Below are 17,139 nucleotides of genomic sequence, written 5' to 3' on the forward strand. Positions count from 1 at the left end.
TTATCAATTTCCCCCCTGAACTTGTGACCATTAGCCAATTTCCCCCCTCAACTTTAATTTTGGCCAATTTCCCCCCTGAACTCTCATGATTAGTCAATTTCCCCCCTCAACTTTAATTTAGCCAATTTCCCCCCTCAACTCTTATAATTAGTCAATTTGCACCCTACTGTTAAATTTTTAATTTGATCATAATTAAACAAGTGTGTGTAAGAAACTAAATAAGATGTATGTTAATCATGTTCCTATATCTTTATCCTATTACAAATAGATTAAAATTTAGAATTTTACAATTTATCATAGATAGTATTATTAGTCATAATAAATCAGTATGGAGTAATTTTATTTGATTTTTGACTATACAAAATTGATAACAAAAAGGATTGATGTGTAAATTTTTGTATGTGAATACAATTTTCTTTATAAAAGTGAAAGCTAAGTTCAAGTAAATTGCGGAGAATCGAGCTTTAGTAAAAAAACGGCTAGTCTATTCATAATTTTCGACTCCTTATTAAGAATAACCCATTTTATTGAAATAGGTTTGATCTATGAGTTTAGGATTATTATTTCTTTTTGTTATTATTTCTTCTTCTACATGCTTTAAAATTAAGAAAAGAATAGATGGAAAATTAAAAAAAAAAAAAAATTAACAGTAGGGTGCAAATTGACTAATTTTGAGAGTTGAGGGGGGAAATTGGCCAAATTAAAGTTCAGGGGGGGAATTGACTAATTATGAGAGTTGAGGGGGGAAATTGGCCAAAATTAAAGTTCAGGGGGGAAATTGGCCAATGGTCACAAGTTTAGGGGGGAAATTGATAATATACCCATATAATTTAAAGAAGTGGCTCTCTAAGCAATAAAGTAAATAACAGACGAAGGAAGTAGCGATGACATGCATGCATGTTCACAAGAAAGTGCAGAAAGCACGTGCCCTGCACGCAAATGCACGAGCATATTGCAGAGAAAAAGAAGTTGGATATATACATGCACAATTAATTAGCCTCTTTTTTTTAATAATGCAATAATGTGGGTTTATTAATCAAAGATCATTACCTGCACTGCACATGCATGTCTCCTGCATTATACTGCATTATATAATATGTATGTATATAAATATAAAGCCAGCACCCTAAAACGATGAAGCTTTTAATATATTAAACATGCCCCTTTCTAATTGGAATGACTATATTGAAATAGGACTAGGATTCTCTCATTTCCTCTTTCCATTCCCTTCTCTCACATTCTCTTATTTTGCCTTTCACTTGCTATAAAAAATTAATATAAAATGTTGACGTGACTTAACCGTGACCGTTCAAATAGAAGGGGAGGGAAAAAAAAGGGGAGATGGAGTAGGATTCTCTGAAATATATATCTTCCAGTTTGTTCAAGACATTGCTGGGAAACTTCATGTGTGTTAAAGATGATCTTCCCAGTTCTTTCTTTTGCTGTTTCTTTCTCTATTATAATTCCCCATTGTACCTCTCATGCCTACTAATTTAATTTCCCTCCTTTTCCAGGGTTCAAATACGGACATGCATAGCCAATTATATACGATTCAGTCTTTACGTTTCACATACATTTTGATAAAGTCAACTCATACGAAAGCTATATACCTAGTTGCATTTTTTATTTTTGGTTAAGCTGCCCTAAACTAGCTAGTTGCATTCTGTGTGTTCTAAATGGTTTAGGATTTAGGGTTTAGGTTTAGGAAAATCAACGGTAACAAGATGACCAACCTAATTTTACCTATCATAAGTTGGCATTGATCTCTACTAAACTGGTCACTCTTACAAAATTTGATAATCTCTAGAGATGTCATAAGAGCTAGATGTCTACAACTTATTCCACTAATTGCTAGTTGCCTTTTGATTTATGGGTAATGCTAGGAGACTAAAATTTTAAACCAAATTTGCAAACCAAATGATGTGTTATCAATAGGAAATAAGCACGTTAATCAACACTTAAGTAATAATCTAATAACTAATAACCAGGTTATTTGGTTTGCAAATTTGATCTATCTAACATTATCCTTAAGTTATATGTCAATATTTGATTAATATGTCGATATTTGAATCACACTGTAAAATGATTAGTCACTTTCCTCTTTATTTCCTACTTTCAATCTTGTATCCATCATTTCTTCTATGTATATATGGTTTTATCAAACGGAATTTAAAAGGTGTGTTTTAATTTTTTGAAAAAACAAAAACAAAACAAGAACACTAAATTGTGTGGGCTTGGCTAGGCTTATCTGAATTTTAACCATAGCCCATTTACTAGCTCACTCACCCGAGCCCGTTAACCCAGTTACCCAAATCTTCCCTCCTTCCCGGGTCCCTTCCGCCCTCTTCTTCGAATCTTCTTCCCCACCGTTTACTGATTCACCATAACCCAATTGATCTCCATCCTTTCTGTCAAGTTTTTCGGTTTTTTTTCTTCTCGCCGACTAAGAGGAAAGTTTCAATCTTCTCGTTGTAGAATTTTTGCAGAAAAGCTTCAAGTTTTCAATCGCCGGTTGAAAGGGCAAAAGTCTCAGGTTAGTAGATTCGTTGAATTCTTGCAATTTCAGCATCTGGGTTTGCTTTTTAGGATCCATTTGGGCCCTCCAATGCTTCGTTTTACTATTTCCGTCCTGTTTTTTCAGATGAGTACTTTTGTTGGTTCATTTATTTTTGTGTTTGTGCTTGAATTTTGTATTATAATTAACCTTAATTGACTTTGATCTTCAAACGAATAATTGAACATAATTGTCTTCTGTTCTGCAAATTGTTTATTTTTTGTTTCAGCCAATGAATCTGTGCTTCAAACTGTTTCTCTATGTTTGCGTGCGCTTGTTGTATGCAGAGTTTTGTTTCCTTGTTCGAAGGAGTATACATTATCCTATATGCCATCATATAGATTTCGAAATGATAGTCTTTGATTGGTTGCATTTCTTAATTCCTAGAAAAAAATAGAATCTTATATTGTCAAGTTCCTGTCAAATGGTTTATGGGTTTTCGACGTTTTTTATGCCACCTTAACTGCAGTGTTGTAACTTGAAAATGCTGTTTGAGGTTGTTTTTCATTTTCCCATATGCCTTGTCCGAGGAGGTGGGCCGTTCGTTTTATCCTTAAGGATGTTGTGAGACGGCTTTAGTTATCTGCTCCGTTCTGATCCTCAGGTCTTGTTGAACATCCTTGGTGATGGCATCTAGGCGCAATGTTCGTTACAGCCCTCTTGCTATGGATGATGATGATGTTTATGGAAGCCCCAGTGACCCTCGGTTTGACTATACGCCAAAGTCTTTTGATAAAATCCCGTGGAAATCCATAGTTCTTGCTCTTTTCCTGCTGTCTCTTGGATCATTGCTTCTGTTTCTTTCGTACTTCATTTTCACCGGTCACATGGGAGGGGAGCTGGCTCAAGCCTATGGCCTTTTGGCTCTTGGGGTTCTCACCTTCCTCCCAGGTATCCCTAAAGATATTTCCATTCCGGACTTTAATTTTACGTATCTTTTGTGACAACTTAGAGTTATATGACTGATCGGACTATATATTGAATGCTATATATATATGATTCAATAATTTTGGAGTTTAACATTAATGAATCATTTCAAAGCATTGGAAAATTTGTCTTATCGATTACCTCACCATACGATTAGAGATGAGGAAAACTAAATCATTTGGTTAGAGGAGACGGCACTTGATTCTCAAATCGATAGCCTCATATCAATTCCCTAATTCTTATGTTGAATTTCCTCTATTCTCTTTGGTAGAATGTTGAATTTCTTTAGATGTAACTGTTGGAGCTTAGGAGTAAAGCGTAAACTGTATTTCCGAGTCTGGCAATTGGCTATCTGGAGACGTTTTCTGAAATTCTGTGTGAACTTTGATTGGCTGACTGGTTTCATTTGATTCCAAGTCTTAACTTATGCAAATGCTTCATACATGTTTCAGGTCATCGATTCACCGACTGATTTCTTTATAAATATTGTGACCTGCAGGCTTTTATGAGACACGAATTGCATATTATGCATGGAGAGGTGCAAAAGGATACCGTTTTGCCTCCATTCCGGACTACTAGGGTTCTTTTGCCTTTCCAAATAATGCCTTGCGGTGAGAGACACGGTCATGTAAAATCCATATTGTATAGGACACATGAACAATCCGTATGTAACTTCTTTTCCATTTACTTCTCGTTAAATGACTTGTTGCTATTGAAGCAGTGGCACTCGCACTCATAGTTCATTGTACTGGGATTTTCTCTTCGGCTTGTGGGCTGTAAAACTGTTTATCCAGCCGAAGTTTGTAGTTCATATTAATGTAGCCAAATTATGCCTATTTTTTCAATGTTTTGATTGGAACTGTGAGGATGAAACACCCTAGTTGGGGTGAAAGAAATGTGCGGCCGGCCGGCCGGCCAACGGCTGGAAACTTGGAGCTATGGAGGGGTGAATGAACTGGAAAATGGAGGGTCTGTTTAGTAGATCAGAATCAACGATGTCATCACTGCTATCCTAATCAATGATGTTTTATAGAAATCATCGACGTTATAGTTTATAGAGTTCATAGGAATCCTCACTCGGTTAAAATCTACTCTTTCTGCAATAAAACGTGTGATAAGTGTGACATTTTATTTTATTTAAAACTTTTGCATAGGTTGCAGCTCCCTAAAATTTTTAAGTCCTCATCAATTCATCAATTGGGTCAAATTAAACGATTGTGGCCAACGGAGGGACGTCTTGAGTTCAATTCTTGACACTAGGGAATCATATTAGAGGACATTGAAATGTTTCTGTGAGTCTTTTCACCTCATGTAGAATGAACTGTTGTGGCGAAACCAGCAACTGATCTTCTTTATAAAATAAAAAAAAAAAGACATTTGGTTAAATTATTTTTTAAAAAACTTTTTTACTATAGTTAATGCCGAAAAAAAAACGTTTAAGTTACTTTGAAATTTGATATAAAAATTTATCTACTTTTTTCTTCTTATTTAGAGAATGAATGCGTATGAAATCAACTAAATATCTAATTAATTAAGTTTAACACTTGAAAATTTATAAATTAGATTGATTCGATTCACAACTTCTCGTCTAAAGTAAACATTTCCGCTATCTTCTATTAATTAATAACTTACTAAATTTTTAAGAATTAACAAATTTGTTATTTCGCTTAAACTTAAAACTTCGATTTCATGTCAAAGTAGTTGGCAGAAAAATTTGTAAAAACAGTTGAAAATCCAATGAAGACCAAAAATATGAAACTCCAAAATCAATCATATGAAATCCCCATTTTGCCCCCTCGGAAAGTGACTTTCACGGTTTCACCGTCGTTCCACCGAACTTCGATGGGCGAATCAGTCATTTGAGGAGGAACTAATTAAGATTAGTAAACTTCATTAATACGAGTTGATGTTGATGGTGGCGGAGTGAGTGGAAAGTCGGGAAGCGTAGCGAGAGAGAATAAAGACGAACAGGTAATCCCTTTTTTCGAGTTTCTGGGTCTTTGAGACTGCAATTTCCTCAATCCAATTCGAAGAGACCCTTTACGCCTTGCGTATTTGCGACTTCAATTTCGGGTTTAATTTTCTGTAACTCTCTCCCTCTCTACTTTCTCTCGCTCGTTTTCTGTATTATGTGTTTGTGTTGAATTGCATGAATCTTTGATTGTTTGTATAATTGTCCAATTCTGTGATTTTATTGGTATCGGAGATCTTTTGCAGCTGGGTTTATTGGGTTTCTTTGGAATTAGGCAACCATTGGAAAAATTGGGGGAAAATGTTACAAAATTTGCAAAAATTGGGAATTATTATTATTTATTCTGATTGAAGGTTTTACTGATTGATTTGTGCGAGATTGGGTTTCTGTTTCTAATTTGAAAGTGGGGTTTTTCAATTTCCTTTTTTTTCCCTGCTTATATTCCTCAAAGTTACTGTTACTGTGTCTTGGGATTTTTACATGACTGATGTATCGAAATCGAGGATGGGGGGGCAATTCTAAGATACATAGCTTTTTTATCTTGTGGTGTGTTGGAGTAATGGAAAATTTTTAACTTTTTATGTTGTTTGAGTGTGTGAAATTACAGATCCAATCAAAGTTGCTTACTTTTATCATTTCCTTGGCTATACAAAAACGTTGGAGTGTGAATTTCATCTGTACTTACAAACTTACAGATTAAATGTTTGTTATGAAGTATGTGAAATCAAGTGTGGTGCCTTGCTTTTCCGATCCTGGTGGGGTTTGAGTAATTCTATATGTACACTTGAAGAATCACAAACTGTTAGCTAGAGTAGAGAGCCGGAGTAGAAAGAGAGAAGGGTTTGAAATATGGAACCAGGGGCGATTAGTTGGGACAATTAAACTAAGAATAAAATAGGAACCAGTTGAAAGTGAGGATATGTATCATACAATTCTCGGGTCTTGAATTTATTCTTACTTTTTAAAAATCTATGCGGGTATATTCAATATTTTTTATTTGATCAATGACTAAGAGGTATCTTTCAAAAGTATATATGGACATTACTATGTCACCTTAATCGTCATTATATGGTGGTGCATCTCTTATTAGTTATTACATAAATTCGCTATTGTTTCTCCCCACTAACCATGACCATGAGGATGTCTATGGCTGAGAGATATCTTCTTGGCATGATATTTTGTTGGTGTTATCTCTTGTACATTTATCTGAATGTTCGATTGTGTGTTTAGATTAGGAAAATGGATGGACCTGTTGGCCGTGCTGGCAGCGGTGCAGATACTTATTTACCAAATTACAAGCTCGGAAAGACTCTTGGTATTGGTTCTTTTGGAAAGGTTAAAATTGCAGAGCATGCATTAACTGGACATAAAGTTGCTATCAAGATCCTTAACCGCCGCAAAATAAAGAACATGGAAATGGAAGAGAAAGGTCAGCCCTCTATCTTTGTAAATCGATGGATGAATTTGATTACTTGTCCTTTCTAATTAAGAGTTCTGTCCTGAATTCAGAATTTGGACTTGGTTGTATTATCTTTCCATTTTCCCCTTAAATTTGATGCAGTGAGAAGAGAAATCAAAATATTGAGGTTGTTTATGCATCCTCACATTATACGACTCTATGAGGTCATTGAAACACCATCCGACATTTATGTCGTAATGGAGTATGTGAAGTCGGGGGAGCTCTTTGATTATATAGTAGAGAAGGGTAGGCTGCAGGAAGATGAAGCTCGTAACTTTTTTCAACAGGTGATTTGTCAATTGTCTTGTTGTATTTATTCTACTATTGTTTTGCTTCTTATATGAGTTAATATTTTTTTTGGCAGATAATATCTGGCGTAGAATATTGTCACAGGAATATGGTTGTTCATAGAGATTTAAAGCCCGAAAATTTGCTTCTGGATTCCAAATGCAATGTGAAAATTGCTGACTTTGGTCTGAGCAACATAATGCGTGATGGCCATTTTCTCAAGACAAGTTGTGGCAGCCCGAATTATGCTGCTCCAGAGGTAAAAATATTGCAGTTAGATGTCTTTTAAATTATTTTGAAGTAGTTTGCATACATTATTTTCGTATCTTGGCTTGATTTCTCTTTCCAATGATACATCTGTCTCATCTTTCGTAGGTTATATCTGGCAAGCTGTACGCTGGGCCTGAAGTGGATGTGTGGAGTTGTGGTGTTATACTATATGCTCTTCTTTGTGGCACCCTTCCATTTGATGATGAAAATATTCCAAACTTGTTTAAGAAAATAAAGGTATTGCTAGATCTGGTTCTTTTGTTTACTATAAAATTGATATTTTAGTTTTTATCAGATATATTTTCCTTTTGTTTTCGAATTATATTAAGATCTAATTCTGTTGTGGCTTTTGTGTCCACTGACAATCAAATTTTCCATTCACTATCTATATTAAACAAGCTATAGCATATCATGAATCAAATAGTTATATGCTTGCAGATTAGTTATCTGGCCTAAGCCTACGTCATTTTGTCTTCAGGGTGGGATATACACTCTTCCTAGTCATTTGTCACCTGGTGCAAGAGACTTGATTCCAAGAATGCTCGTAGTTGATCCAATGAAGCGAATGACCATTCCTGAGATTCGAAATCATGCATGGTTCCAGGCTCATCTTCCTCGTTATTTAGCTGTTCCTCCACCAGACACCCTGCAACAAGCAAAAAAGGTTTCCTTGTATCTTCTGTATTGCAGTTATAATAAATGTTCTGGTTTGTTCTTCAAGATGTGCCAAGTGATATTTGCCATGTTGTTTAAATGGAATTGTGAAATATTTTGGTTTTTTGGTCCATAGTTTAATGTAACAAGTGTTAACAATTAGCCGATCCTTGCTCACTGTATTCCATTTTTTTCTCAGTTTTGTATTGGCATGTCCATATTGTGTTTGTATTGCACGTTTTTATTTATGCTGCATAGACCAGTGCATGTGCACAAACAATTTTCAAGATTGCCATCCACAGTGGTTGTTTTTTATGGTCCATTGTCAGTATTTTGGCCTTTTTATTGTTGTGATGTTTACTTCTTTTGGGGAGGACTTGGGATTTTGTCTTTTGGTTACATGATATTATATCATAAGTTCTGAAGTGTCACCCTTCTTTATGCAGATTGATGAGGAAATTCTTCAGGAGGTAGTTAAGATGGGATTTGACAGGAACCATCTGGTTGAGTCTCTTCGTAGTAGAGTACAGAATGAGGTTTGTACGTTAGGAACTCATCCTCTTGATTTTCCAACTGAGACTTACTATCTGCATCATGTTTCAGGGAACAGTTGCATACTATTTGTTATTGGACAACCGTTTCCGTGTATCCAGTGGCTATCTTGGAGCTGAGTTTCAGGAGACTGTGGTATGTGTCATCCGTTTTCGATATTATACCATCAGCTTGGTTAGAAAATAAAATTTTCTCTTTTAAGGCCAAAGACTCAGCCTGTTGGCCATAATCTAACAACATGAAAGAAGAAAGAAGTTAGGGGGAACTTTTACAGCATTTGATACAGGAATATGATAGATTTGTGAACGAACATAATTTAGGCCAAGATTTACGTAACATGATTGGGGCAAATTTATTCAAAAGCTTGAATTGTTTTTATCAAGCTCATCATATAATCTTCTCTGCTGTTCAGTTTCTGTTAAGACTTGGCACAATTCGTGTTTCATTTTTATTGATATGGTCCAGGAATGTGGTTTCAATCGTATGCAGCAAAGTGAGACTGCTGCTTCACCTGTTGGGCACCGCCTTCCTGGATACATGGAGTATCAAGGAATGGGTTTTAAACCACAGTTCCCTGTTGAAAGGAAATGGGCTCTTGGACTTCAGGTTAAATTTCTTTGGCTTTTGGCTAAGTATTATTATTTGGGAGCAACTCTTCTAGACGTTAAATGGAGTGAAGTTCAAACTTTAATATGATTGTTGTTGATCTATTGCTGCCTTTTATTGCCAGTCTCGAGCACATCCTCGTGAAATAATGACAGAAGTCCTTAAAGCTTTACAAGAATTGCGGGTTAGTTGGAAGAAGATAGGACACTACAACATGAAGTGTAGGTGGGTTCTTGACAATCCAGGTCAAAACGAAGGCATGATCGACAACCCTGTGCACGGTAACCATTATTTTGGAGATGAGTCCAGCATCATCGAAAATGATGGTGCTATGAAGATGCCAAATGTGGTCAAGTTTGAAGTGCAGGTAAGAGTTTCTGTTAGATCTCTCCCTAATCCCATACCTTTTCTAGTTCCATTCAGTCATCAATCTACCATTGTCTTTGGTATCAAAGGAGTTCACTGCTCGAGCATCTGTCCAGAACATAATCCTGACATATTTTGCCGCTGTTTTGGGTATTAACAGCTTTTCAAAACTCCGGCGGAGAAGTACCTGCTTGATCTTCAGAGGGTTCAGGGTCCGCAGTTTCTCTTCTTGGATCTTTGTGCTGCTTTCCTTGCCCAACTTCGTGTCCTTTAGAGGTAAAGAGCTAGGCCTTCAACAAGTCCCTTGCGAATCTATCGTGATGCTCGGGAAAAAAAACCTCGCAATTTGTATATAAAATCTGTCCTTCAGTTTGTGCTGCTGTACTTATTTCCGTCGCATTCCCCAGTTTTATATGGGTAATCGTTTTGTTATTGAGCCAGTGTTCAACACTGGCGTAGGCCGAGTTATTTCTAGTTTGGTATTTGAAGTGGGTCTGTCCTGAATTTTCCTCTTTACGAACACAAATTAGTATGAAAGAAAGAACTGACCTCCCTTGGAGAAATGCTTTAACATATCCTTACAATTCAGTGTATTTCAAAGTACTGTAATTTATTTATGCAACGAAAGCATACAGATGCTCCGGTTAGAAAATGCGATAATGAGACAGAGAGTCAAGTCAAAAAGGGTAAAGGAAGACTTGGGAAGATATTGAAAGAAATTTAAAGAAAAGATATAGAGTTATTGGAGCTAATGGAATACTCGGTGTTAAATTGAACGTAGTGGCGTTCTAGAATTTATGCAGCTGACCTTATTTAATGGGATAAAGTTCTGTTATTGTAGTTGTAAATCATTTACCATCATCAGTCAATTCAGGTGAAACGTCTACATCAACTTTTGCCTGCTTGTTATCATCTCTTGTGGTGTGCAAAAGAAACAATCACTTGCACTGCGGTTGTGCTCATCTAGGTGTTAGTTCGACGCATGGATGAAAAGTTCGATATCTAATTATAATTGGTCAATAACAGCTCTCGATAGAGATTTCATCAACTCTTTGAATTGCTTAGTTTTAAAAGGATCTTGCAAATTATTAGTTTGGGTTGTGTTTGTCTAACATGTGTTTTCCCTTTAGCTTATGTCCAATACACACCAAACAAAACCTCAAAATTTCCAAATTATTGAATCAAATATACAACAAAACCTGCTAATTTATTTTATTTGTTATATTTTTTTAAAGAATTATAGGAAATGATTTTTGTACTCCTACACATTGGAATAAAAATAATAAAAAAGGAATTAAGGGGCAAAAACAAGACTAGGTAATGAACACTGAAGGAAAAAATATGAGTTGAGGAAAACATATTCCTTTATTATTACTTCATCGGGTCGAAGTTTGAACCCAAAGTTCGAATTACATAAAATTCACTATTTCTTTGAAATATATTAGAATATCAGAAAATATTGCAAAGAATGGAATTCCAGATTGATGTGTGGAATCAAATTAGAGCATGAATTTGGTAAAAAAAAAAGAAAAAGAAAGAAGAAGAACTAATTAGTTGACAAAAAGCAGATTGGCGGCAGATCAAGTGAGCTCCAGAGTGACAATTCACCATCACCACTCAGAGAAACATCCATTGATGAACCCTGCTCCTCCTGTTTCGAATCATTTCGTTGGTGTTCCCCCGCCGCCCCCACAGTAACAACAACCTCCTCTTCTTTCTTGTTACCGCACGCTCTCTGAAGGTTGCTCAAACACTCAGACACCCCTCTACCTTTCCCATTCCCATTCACCGATCCGATTCTTAACTTCAAGCACTCGGGAATCCCATTGAAGGCGTAGAGAGAAGCCGAAAACTTCCTCTCGTACTTCATTCTCTTCATGGCGGCTCTCAGCATCGAAGGCTCGTCGGTGTAGCTCTCAGCCTCCAGAACCGGCTCCTCTATCTCCTCAGCAATCTCGAAAGGCGATGGAGAGTAGCAGTTTGAGTTGGATGCTCCGATATCATCGACAAACTGGAAGTCTATAACTCCAACTTGATCTCCGTTCATTTCCTCTTCTTGTTCTTGTTCTGGATCAACATCTTCCTCCGATCCTTCTGCTGCGAAATTTGCATCTCCGCAGCTGTAAGTCTGTTGCACCAATTCACTCAAGTTACCGTACTCTATGTGATCAGTTTCCTTGTTAGTTAAGCATGACTCTAAGCTCGATGTCATGTAGTCAATGCTGCTTGCACTGATATGATCAGTGATGATGTCATGATTGTTGCTGCTTGTGATGTAGTAATCTTCGGGATCGTTGAGGAAATCCGTGTATGTTTCAGACAATTCGGTTTTTGCTGCTTGTTCGTGAAGATTGTTATCGTGTTGGTGGTTGATGATAGGGAGAGGAGCAGAAGAAGGAGGAGAGCAAGAGTTGGCGTTGTTTCTTGCTTTCAGCCTCTGGAGGAGGAGGTTTGTGATCTTCGAGGGGAGCGCCGGGGTTGAAGAAGGCAAATGGGAGCAAGGCCAGAAGTTGGTTCGGGTGTTGGCACCGCGAAGCAAGCAGGCAGCCTCATCGTAAGCCCTAGCTGCTTCCTCAGCAGTGTCAAAGGTGCCTAGCCAAACCCTAATTTTTTGAATGGTATCCTTGATCTCGGCCACCCATCTTCCAGAGGGTCTTTGCCGGACACCAACAAAGCGCTTTCGCGCCCTACGTGCTCCGCCTAGCTCGGCGACAGCAGAAGCTTCCTTCACCATCTCATCCCAACCCATGGTTCCCTCACTTGAAGTAGCGCTGTTGTCTTCCACTCCCTCACTAACTTTTCTCTTCCTTGCCATTTCTAGCTACTAGCTATTAAGTTCTTTTGAGTTTATGTTTTGTACTTGCAAGTGATTGATTTAATTGAAGTTGGAGGCTTTGATGCTAATGTGCATATTTATATGCGGGGAATAGGAAGATTTTTTCACAGGATTGAATATGAAATCGTCTTATAGCGTTTGTTTTTATCTCTTTGTTCTTATTAATCTCGGGCAATAAACAATAACCTAATTGAAAGAGACCTGCAACTGTTAAATTTGACCGAGCCAAAGATGCCAATATGATCTCTCTTCTATGCTATCAGTCCAATGATCATCTCTAGAAAAACTCATTTAATTAAGAGATTGCTTAGTCGGGTGTATCAAACAAGTTACCAATTTATCATAAAGACGTTATTTGTTGTCATAACTGTTGATTTGTTTGACACATATGATCGACTAAACGGACTCCAAGTGAAACGAATTTTTTTAGACATAATTCTTCGATGATCATCAAAAGAATGAATTATCCCGATTATCTTATGATCTGATGAAACGATGTCACATTAGTTAAAAATAAACTTTCCTCCTTCGAGAAGGACGAGAAGACTGTTGTTATTTTAAAAATATGTATCACAAAATTAATTATATGGAATTGTGAGCTTGAACTAGTCGTATCTTCTTTTACATGTATTTTATATGTTTAATAAACTATATTTTATAAAATTAGTGAGTTACGTTTTAGCACCAAGGAGATAAAAACATAGAAGTAAAGAAAGGGACTAATTGTACCCTTGTATTGAATATCTGATGAAAACAATTACAAGTGCATCATCAGCATTGAGCAAAACAATTAATCAAATGATGCTGAAGATGGACAACAAATGGAGCCTAATTAGATCAACATATGTTTAGTGAGCTAATTACAATTAGGGGCAGAAGATCCATATCGGTACAGGATAATTATATTAATTAAACCAGCTTAGAAAAAATTACCACCAAATTGATCACCACCCTTATTGAAAGTCATCTAAGGCAACTAGGGGTTTATTTAAGTTCATCTACTAGAGGAATGAATATCTACCAGAAGCATGTGATCTAATATCCTGACAGATAAGGTATTGAGTTTCTACTCATTCGTTCTGAATTTAATACTCCACACTTCCCTAGAAGAAATCCTGAAATGATAGATTAATCAAGGATATGGAGGAAGTCTGGTAGGAGAGAAGACAGAGAAATGCACAAAATGACATACGAAATGAAAATATAAAACTAGAAATGAAAATCTACTTAAAATTGTTTTTAGATTTTTTGTTTCGTACCATTCTATGTACATTTTTCTATATCTTTCCACCACCGTTCTGCTATCCTTGTTCACCCTTCCTTCCCTCGTTGCATTTCCTTTTATTTCTAATAAAAAAAGTGAAAAATAGAAACTAAAAACGAAATGATTATCAAACAACGCATAGAGTCACATTTGAATTTATATACAATAAGATTACCTTAATACAAGGGGATTGCAGCACAAGTGATCGAAAGAATTCATCCTTGCACGCAAGATCACTTATCCAATTCTCATTTTGAGTTCTCCATCCCACAATTTTGCTCGTATAAAAATAATAATACTAACACTAATAATGTATGTGACAATGACATTTTCATGAAGAGTAATGTTAAGTAAACCATTTTTAGACCATAAACAATGTGATGTGTCACAAATAAAAAATAAGCACGTTAATTAACGCTTAAATAATAATATAATCTTCAACAACCATGTCATATGATATACAAAATATGGTTTAAATCGATAGTCTTCTTACCATACCTTTTTCATGAAATACCGACACTAAAGGCTCATTTGGAAGTGTCTTTAACATGATTAAAAATGATTTTGGTAAAATATTTTTGGAATCAATCCTTATTAAAAATACAAGTGAATCTTGTAAAAGTACATGAAGTGCTTCCTACAAGAAGCATCAGTTCTTTGAAGAAGCATTTTAAGTATTTTTAAAATCTAAAATCATTTTTTTTAAAGTACTTTAAATCATTTTAAAAGTATTTTCAAACGATGATTAATTTCTAAATAATAATTTGACGACAGTTCCAATTTGCTCTTCCTATCCCAACCAAAACTAACACAATGGATCCAGATTTTCTCCTAAAGCTAAGGCCACTAGCTTTCTTATGATGGGACAAAAATTAAGGGGCAAACATTCTTAATTTTTTTTTTTTAATCTTGGATGTGACTTGTAGAACAACGCGTTTTATGTCACTTTCATGGCCATATAAGGTCAAAATTTACATTGCCTTGGGTAAATAACCTCACAGTAAATTAACCCTACTAGGCTAATCATTCATGAAAAAAAGTTAAGAAGATCGATTTTTACAAAGCCACCCCTACAAGGAAGCATGTCCAGCCCACTCTAGCACATATTTAATTACAAGATAAGTGTAATTTGAATATATTACTGTATAATCATGTGTTTTTAAACAAAAGTTGTGAACTAAGTCTCAATTTTAATTAGTTTTTTAAAGCTTTGTATAAAGAAACTATATTTTTGTGGCATTTTTAACGGTTTTTTAGCTAAAATGGTTCATAAAATTGACATAACTCTTTACTTTGGTCTTTGAGATTTAAAATCGATAAAATTGATCCTTAAGTTTATCCACCTTAAATCATTTTGGTCTTTCTGTGAAAAATTTCCATCAAATAAGGAAAAATGACAAAAATACCCTCAAATTTTATCAAATCATTTTGACCCATTGTTTATTAATGTCACATCCCGGCCCGGGGGGCACCACTTCCCGGGCCCGCTCCACCACCGTAGCACGATATTGTCCGCTTTGGGCCCCAACCACGCCCTCACGGTTTTGTTTCTGGGAACTCACACGAGAACTTCCCGATGGGTCACCCATCCTGGGAATGCTCTCGCGCGCTACTCGCTTAACTTCGGAGTTCCCATGGAACCCGAAGCCAGTGAGCTCCCAAAAGGCCTCGTGCTAGGTAGGGATGGGAATATACATATAAGGATCACTCCCCTGGGCGATGTGGGATGTCACAATTAAGCTGAGGGTATTTTTATCATTTTAGTTATTTAACAAAGATTTTTCACACAATGACCAAAATGATTGATGTTGGATAAATTCTGTGACAATTTCTATCGATTTTAAATTTCAATGATTAAAATGAGAAATTATGTCAATCTTATAACCATTTTAACTAAAATGTCTTTTTCTACACCATAAGCTTCTTAAAAGCCATGTAAGACATTTCAGAGATGTTATGGGTTCCGAATAACCGTTTACGATCCTACGTTCAAACTTTCCGAAAACATCAAGATTAATAAATTATCATTAAGCCGTTATCAACTTTGTTGGGTTGGTTAGTATTAAGAAGTTAGCAACTTTGTTGGGTTAACGGTTGATTTGACATCTGAGAAAGCACAAATTAGCAAGAACACACCAGTGAAGAAGATTTAAGACAAAAAACAACTATGTAAACACAAAAGAAGAAGCAAAAAAGGGTAATTAAAAAAGATCAGGTAGCAAATCTAACGGATTGTATGGCGGCCATGGACAAAGGAAGAGATGAACAAGTCCGAGGCTGCCGAATCTTTCGATTGTTCACATTTTGAAGTTAACCATGAAACCATTAAAAATTGAAAAATAAAAAGAAATGCTAAAGAGAATCTCTGAAAGTGAGGTTCTCTATGGAGAGATTTTTCATATGTCTGGACATAAAACGGTACATCACGCGTTACTATACAAATGATGAGATACTTGTTTAAAATATTAACAACTTAAAAATAAAACTTCCCTCACTTATATAATGACACATAATGTGTCACTCATGTTTTGGACACAATGAATATTTTCTCCTCTTCATGGACTTTCTGCCACCTCATAGTTTAAAATTAATTTCCGTGCCAACATTATAAACTACTATACAAGAAATATGAGATTGTAGAGAGTTCATAAAAAGTCCGATTTTTTAGAGAGTCTACTTAGCATTTCTCAATAGTAATTACCTAGATTCTTTAAAATCTAGGAAAGTATTTACAATAAATTGGTTACAAGTTTCCAATAGAATTAAATCTGAAGGGATACGCACTATATATACAATAAATTGTATTTATATCTTGGCTTATTGCATCTCTTTTTGTCTGTTTAGTGTCCATGCGGTTTTATTTTTTATTAAAAGTTACATGTGTATTTTTAGGGTGGTGTAATCTACACACCTATTTTTCTTCTCACAAACCTCATTTCATTTCCGGCCGTCGAATCGAATAAATTTATGAAGATCAATGGACAAAAAAATTAACAATGATGTGTAATAAGTAAAAAAATGTGTGAATAGCACTACCTTATTTTTATTGTCTATTTAATCTATTTATTATTAGAAATTATAACCAACTCTATTTTTGCACAATTTACGGACAATATTTATTTTTGTTTTTTTTTTTAGTACATCTTTCTTATCAGTTTAGTGTCCATCCAGTTCTAATTTTTATTGAAACTTACAATCGGCCTTGCTTCTGCACGAGTTACGTCACTATTCCTTTTTTCCCCTTATGAAGAAGAAAAATATAGATTGTACTGCACTTAAGGTTCGTGGTGCTGCCATGTCTGCATGTCATGTCTTCATCACCCTAATTAATTTAAATTACAAAGAACATTATTTAAAGTTAGCATGGAAAGGGTAGTTAATAACATTGCGT

The 17,139-nt window shown here is 35.7% G+C and overlaps 3 protein-coding genes across 6 annotated transcripts; 2 read left to right on the forward strand and 1 right to left on the reverse strand.

Annotated features, from left to right (window-relative positions):
* The first annotated feature begins 2,319 nt into the window (after positions 1 to 2,319).
* On the forward strand, positions 2,320 to 4,326 carry LOC137708437 (uncharacterized). The gene is made up of 3 exons (XM_068447516.1): positions 2,320 to 2,533; positions 3,159 to 3,445; positions 3,981 to 4,326. The coding sequence occupies exons 2-3, from the start codon at positions 3,181 to 3,183 to the stop codon at positions 4,058 to 4,060; spliced, it is 345 nt and encodes a 114-aa protein (XP_068303617.1). The 5' UTR covers positions 2,320 to 2,533; positions 3,159 to 3,180; the 3' UTR covers positions 4,061 to 4,326.
* Positions 4,327 to 5,358: 1,032 nt separating this feature from the next.
* Positions 5,359 to 10,223, forward strand: LOC137708215 (SNF1-related protein kinase catalytic subunit alpha KIN10-like). 4 transcript variants are annotated; one of them, XM_068447239.1, is made up of 11 exons: positions 5,359 to 5,452; positions 6,684 to 6,882; positions 7,015 to 7,199; positions 7,277 to 7,459; positions 7,576 to 7,707; positions 7,949 to 8,134; positions 8,571 to 8,660; positions 8,728 to 8,811; positions 9,142 to 9,282; positions 9,407 to 9,649; positions 9,809 to 10,223. In XM_068447239.1, the coding sequence occupies exons 2-11, from the start codon at positions 6,693 to 6,695 to the stop codon at positions 9,920 to 9,922; spliced, it is 1,548 nt and encodes a 515-aa protein (XP_068303340.1). In that variant the 5' UTR covers positions 5,359 to 5,452; positions 6,684 to 6,692; the 3' UTR covers positions 9,923 to 10,223. The 4 variants fall into 4 exon arrangements, with proteins under 4 accessions (XP_068303340.1, XP_068303342.1, XP_068303339.1 ...); XM_068447241.1 differs by having other exon boundaries at positions 5,406 to 5,554; XM_068447238.1 differs by having other exon boundaries at positions 5,409 to 5,566.
* Positions 10,224 to 11,194: 971 nt separating this feature from the next.
* Positions 11,195 to 12,463, reverse strand: LOC137709256 (ethylene-responsive transcription factor ERN1-like). Its single transcript, XM_068448348.1, has one exon. It carries the CDS (start codon positions 12,461 to 12,463, stop codon positions 11,195 to 11,197), a length of 1,269 nt encoding a protein of 422 aa, XP_068304449.1.
* Positions 12,464 to 17,139: the final 4,676 nt, after the last annotated feature.

The sequence above is a fragment of the Pyrus communis genome, chromosome 11, assembly GCF_963583255.1.
Source record: "Pyrus communis chromosome 11, drPyrComm1.1, whole genome shotgun sequence".
Taxonomy (NCBI): Eukaryota; Viridiplantae; Streptophyta; class Magnoliopsida; order Rosales; family Rosaceae; genus Pyrus; species Pyrus communis.

Excerpts from the sequence above, each read along its gene's own strand:
- LOC137708437 (XM_068447516.1), top strand. The coding sequence starts at position 3,181 with ATGGCATCTAGGCGCAATGTTCGTTACAGCCCTCTTGCTATGGATGAT. Across the intron at positions 3,446-3,980 it reads GGTTCTCACCTTCCTCCCAG|GCTTTTATGAGACACGAATT; the intron begins GTATCCCTAAAG and ends TGTGACCTGCAG.
- LOC137708215 (XM_068447239.1), top strand. The coding sequence starts at position 6,693 with ATGGATGGACCTGTTGGCCGTGCTGGCAGCGGTGCAGATACTTATTTA. Across the intron at positions 8,135-8,570 it reads CCCTGCAACAAGCAAAAAAG|ATTGATGAGGAAATTCTTCA; the intron begins GTTTCCTTGTAT and ends TTCTTTATGCAG. Across the intron at positions 8,661-8,727 it reads GTAGTAGAGTACAGAATGAG|GGAACAGTTGCATACTATTT; the intron begins GTTTGTACGTTA and ends ATCATGTTTCAG.
- LOC137709256 (XM_068448348.1), bottom strand. The coding sequence starts at position 12,463 with ATGGCAAGGAAGAGAAAAGTTAGTGAGGGAGTGGAAGACAACAGCGCT.